Below are 4646 nucleotides of genomic sequence, written 5' to 3' on the forward strand. Positions count from 1 at the left end.
TGCCAATTTAAGGATCTCTGTTTATGGTAAGGGGGCAGTGCTCTGCTTTGGGACTTCCAGCCCATGCATGGACGACTTTGGATAAGAAACTTTGCAAGTATGCAAAAAATGCATGTATGCTTTTTTTTGTTGAGGATAAAAATGCATGTATGCTACTCCCTCCGTTCCCAAATAATTGTCTTTCTAGCCATTTCAAATGGACTACAACATACGGATGTATGTAGACATGTTTTAGAGTGTAGATTCACTCATTTTGCTCCGTATGTAGTCACTTGTTGAAATCTCTAGAAAGACAATTATTTAGGAACGGAGGGAGTACATCCAAAAGTCATGCTTGAATTTTTCAGAATTCAAATCCCTTGAAAAGACAAAAAACATTAAGCTTGTATACTTCTACTTATATCAACTCCAATTCTTTATAGTTGATTAAAACACGATACATCCATCACATCACCTTAACATGCCGTTGATACATACACAACATCAAAGCCTCAAAGGATAGTAGAGAAGTAAAAATTGATAACTTGAGTAGCGCTTCTTCCCAACTTTTACAGCTTATTCACACGCTATTATTGCTCAGAAGTCAAAAAAGTTATTATTGTTGATACATACACAGCTTTATTCACATGCTAGTAGTGGGAACAAGGTCAGAAAAAATATTGCTCAAAAGTGCCAGTAACTGTTTTTACGCCACCTTACAGATGTAAGTATACCAAGGAATCAGCATTCGAACTTCACATGCTATTATTCGTAAAATGAAATAAGTTACGATAAATGTAAGGCAAAAATTCTAATTGTGCGTACAGAAATACTTCTATGAACCAAAGATGCATTATTCGCTGAAACTAGAAGAAAGGGTGCAAACATTCTGTTCGTATGTAGCATGAAAAGGAAGACACTTGAGACAAAAGGCATGAAGGTTCTTTATTCCCTAAAGCAGTTAATATACATAGATATTGTAATTGCTGGTGCTACTAGCTTACAATACAAGACCAAACAACAAAGAGGCAAGGGCAACCAACTAAATAAAAGATTAAAAGTTTAAAACTACTCCCTCTGTCCCATAATGTAAGACGTTTTTTTGACACTACATGGGATGGAGGGAGTAGCATTCAAGCGCAACAGGCATCCCGAGTTCTAATTAAACCTTGTATGTGGTATCTCCTAGACCCAACTCTTTACACCTCCAGCATCCGATGGACGGCATGTCAAAGGGGTCGTCCATTGACAAATCATGGGTATGCTTGTTGCGTGTGAAACAATCCCTAGTACCACATCTCAGTTCTATTTGAGCATCCGGAGAAGCTCTAAGTTGATACCGTAGCACGCTCTGTAGATCAGCAAACCAATTGTGCTGGCGGTGGTAAGGCAGTGTGATTTTCATTTCCTTTCGCCCTTTCGCATTCCGAAGAAAGAACTCGGCAAAGTTAATAGATGAGCGCTTTTCTCCATCATAATTCTTCAACACCACTTTTTTGAGATGCAGCTGAAAGCATTCGATTGGGCCCAGTTGGTCATACTTCTGCGCATTATTAATAACATCCATTGGGCGTGACAGTGACTGAAACTGGAGATCCAGAGAACAAACAATACAAAAGAAGTTACCAGCATGTTAGCAATCCAAATAGTTTGGCTAGATTACACGTCAATAAAATGCTTATTTTCACATTTAAAGCAAGCATTAATGTTTTATACTCACAATGACATACAACTTCTCCAAGCAGGGGAAGCACTTGAGGAAGTTGACCACTGCATCCAGATTAGGGCCAGCAGAGCTGAGAAACAAAACCCTCATGCTGTGCATTTTGGTTTTCAAACTAGCAGCAATCATTTTCTACAGAACAAAGCGCAAATAAGAATAACAGTCTACAGATAAGAACCTTAAATGGATGCAATTGACCAAGGTTGCTGGTACCTGAAAAATTGTTCTTCCAAGGTGGAGCTCGGATATGTCCTCGGACAGCATACCCAATATCTCCAGTTTAGGTGCACATATTATCCGTATGGTCGCTGGGCCACCCTTTGGATCAAGTGCCAGCAACCTCTCAAGGCACGGGGCGTCCTCGATGACTAGCTCTCGCAGAAACACACCTCCATACCTCGAGTCAACGCAGAAGCCCAGACCCTTCAGAGTTCGGGAGCTGATGCAGAGGCGACCAATGCCCAAATTTTCCTTGAGCTCGAGGCTTTCCAAGGCAGCGCAGCCCGAGAGCATGCTCTGGAGAGCGTGATCCGAGATGGTGACCCTCTCCAGGGTCAGATGCTCCAGGCACGGGGAACTTCAGCGACGGCTGCCCAGTCAAGTCCGGGAGGTGAAAGCCGTGGAATTTGGCCACGCGGAGCGTCGGCGAGAAGCGGTACGCCGACGGCGGCAGCGGGTACAGCTTCTTCCTGTCTGCGAACCAGTGCTTGGGGTTGAGCTGGAGCTCCTGTAGGCTGTCCAGGGCCTGGGAGCTAAGCCAGCCCCCGATCCTGTCGTAACAGTCGTCGATGCAGAAGCAGAGCAGGAAGCGGCGCGTGGGGCCACGATGCTGGGAGAGGATCTTTGGGATCAGGTCGACGAGCTTGTGGGTCTTGTTGATGAGCTCACGGCCCACCACGAGGTTCAGAGGAGCGGAGCGCCAGAGCGGACGCCACCGGCGGGAGATGGCCTGCGTGCGGGCGCCTTCCTTGGTGGCGAGAAGAGAGACGATGCTACCGAGGACGGCGTCCGGGAGGCGGCTGATGTGATCCACGCTCCTCTCATCAGCATCGTCGCGGTTGTCACTGGCTGGTGTATCTTGGTCGTCGTGGAGATGGAACTTACGCTTCTTGGAAGCTTGCATCGCAGCCGACGCGGCGGCGGCGGCCCCTGTAGTCGCCGCCACAGATGCTGCCTCCTTCGCATTTGACGCCGCGGCCGAAGCCGTCACCGCCGCCTCCGTCGCAGTCACAGCCGCCGCCGCAGCCGGCTCCTTCGCAGCAGCAGATGCCGCCAACGCCGCCTCCTTGGCAGTCTCCGCAGCAGCTGAGGCCGCCACCGATGCCGCTGCAGACGCGGCCAACGCCTCCTCCATGGGTGGAAATATTCTGGCTTCTTCGGTGTGGTAGGGGAATTTGGGAACCGCCGAGGGTTTACTCTTCGGGAAACTATATTCGTTTCAAGTTTCAACGGAGTGATCCGAAGCAAAGACAGGCGTCCATCTGACACGTGCTCCGCCACGTAGCAACGAGTCGCACACGTTCTCCCTTATCCTGAAATGTACAGTAGCTCAGGCAACACCTGTCTATCATTCCACCATGCGCCCGCTGACACTGCTAGTGCGAGCGAGGGAGGGCATACATATATCTTCTTCTTCGGCCGTGTTCGTGGAGAAGGCCGGTGCGGTCACCGCTTGTATTTTTGCGGACGCGGTCGGTGCAACAACATACGTCAAATTTCATACGTTAAATCCATATACTATGGCATGCAACAAAAAGATTACGATACTTCTACATGGATAAAACTAGGACGACGATAACTGCCACACGTGTGGCATTTAGGAAGTTGTGCCGCATGCCCTGTGTGGCACGAAGACAACCCCGCTTGCACGACAGCGTCCGGGCGCACCCAGCCACAGCCCGCACGTCCGGTGTGTGGCACAATCGCCCACACATCCGGGTGAACGACCCCGCTGCCTGCACAACCTAACGCGCCCGTCGTCCCTACCTGCCTTCGAACCCCAGTGCGACCTGCCGCCGTCGTCTCCTACCTCTCGATCCCCTACCTTCATCGTCTTCCTTCTCTAGTTGCCATGGCAACCAGACCAGATCTCTAGCGCCACCCCCGCCCCCTCTCGATCGACGAAAAACGCGACGACGAGCTAACAGGTCGATCTCCGATCTACTCCTTCTTCTGTCCCAAATAATTGCACTTCCAGATTGCCCACGAAGATGACGACTAGATCCATGCTGTCATGGCAAACACACCACGGATCTGTGTGTTATTCCCCTTTGCCCACCAATATACGCAAGATCTGCCATGTTCTATCCTAGATCTGAACTAAGCTTCTGGGTTGGGTTGTTGCGAGTAGTTGCTCCAGAAGGATGTGTAGGATTCACTAAAATCAGGGAAAGAAAGGAGGAATTTGGGCGGTACATAGGGAGGGAGAAAATTAATTGCCACCTATATTTGCCGTTAGTTGCCACCTATCTTTGCCGTTAGCTGCCACCATATTATGTTATTACTTGCCATCATATTATGTTGGTTGTTGCCATCGGTTCAAAATGATAGTTGGCATCCAGATTTTAGAAAAGAGAATGAATGTACATGTCCTACTTGCCATGATGTATTGGTTGTTTATGCAAGAAATGTGATAAGATTGTCGTATTTTCTTTTATGTGCAAACAGCAAGAATGCATTTCGAATATTCATGCGTTCTTGTTCATGCAGTGACTGAAAATACAGTGGGAGAAAAGCAGAAAAAAATGAATCATGAAGACGGCACTGATCCTTGGTTTTCTCAAAGGCCGCAAGCGCCCCCTTGGGATGCAGCAGAGTACAATCAACTCATTTCCGCAGGGTCGTTGCTGCCACTACTAGAGCAGTACGCGAACATCGGTACGATGCATGATCAAAAAAGAAACAATTGACATGTTTGTGGGGAGGAAAAATGGCATTCTACTTA

The 4646-nt window shown here is 48.0% G+C and overlaps 1 protein-coding gene across 1 annotated transcript; it reads right to left on the reverse strand.

The window, feature by feature from the left end:
• Positions 1 to 893: 893 nt before the first annotated feature.
• LOC123171390 (F-box/LRR-repeat protein 13) lies at positions 894 to 3143 on the reverse strand. The gene is made up of 3 exons (XM_044588914.1): positions 1916 to 3143; positions 1700 to 1834; positions 894 to 1567 (listed from the first exon to the last, which is right to left on the reverse strand). The coding sequence occupies exon 1, from the start codon at positions 3054 to 3056 to the stop codon at positions 2106 to 2108; it is 951 nt and encodes a 316-aa protein (XP_044444849.1). The 5' UTR covers positions 3057 to 3143; the 3' UTR covers positions 894 to 1567; positions 1700 to 1834; positions 1916 to 2105.
• Between the last annotated feature and the right edge of the window lie 1503 nt (positions 3144 to 4646).

Source organism: Triticum aestivum, chromosome 1D (assembly GCF_018294505.1).
Source record: "Triticum aestivum cultivar Chinese Spring chromosome 1D, IWGSC CS RefSeq v2.1, whole genome shotgun sequence".
In the NCBI taxonomy this organism is placed as follows: domain Eukaryota; kingdom Viridiplantae; phylum Streptophyta; class Magnoliopsida; order Poales; family Poaceae; genus Triticum; species Triticum aestivum.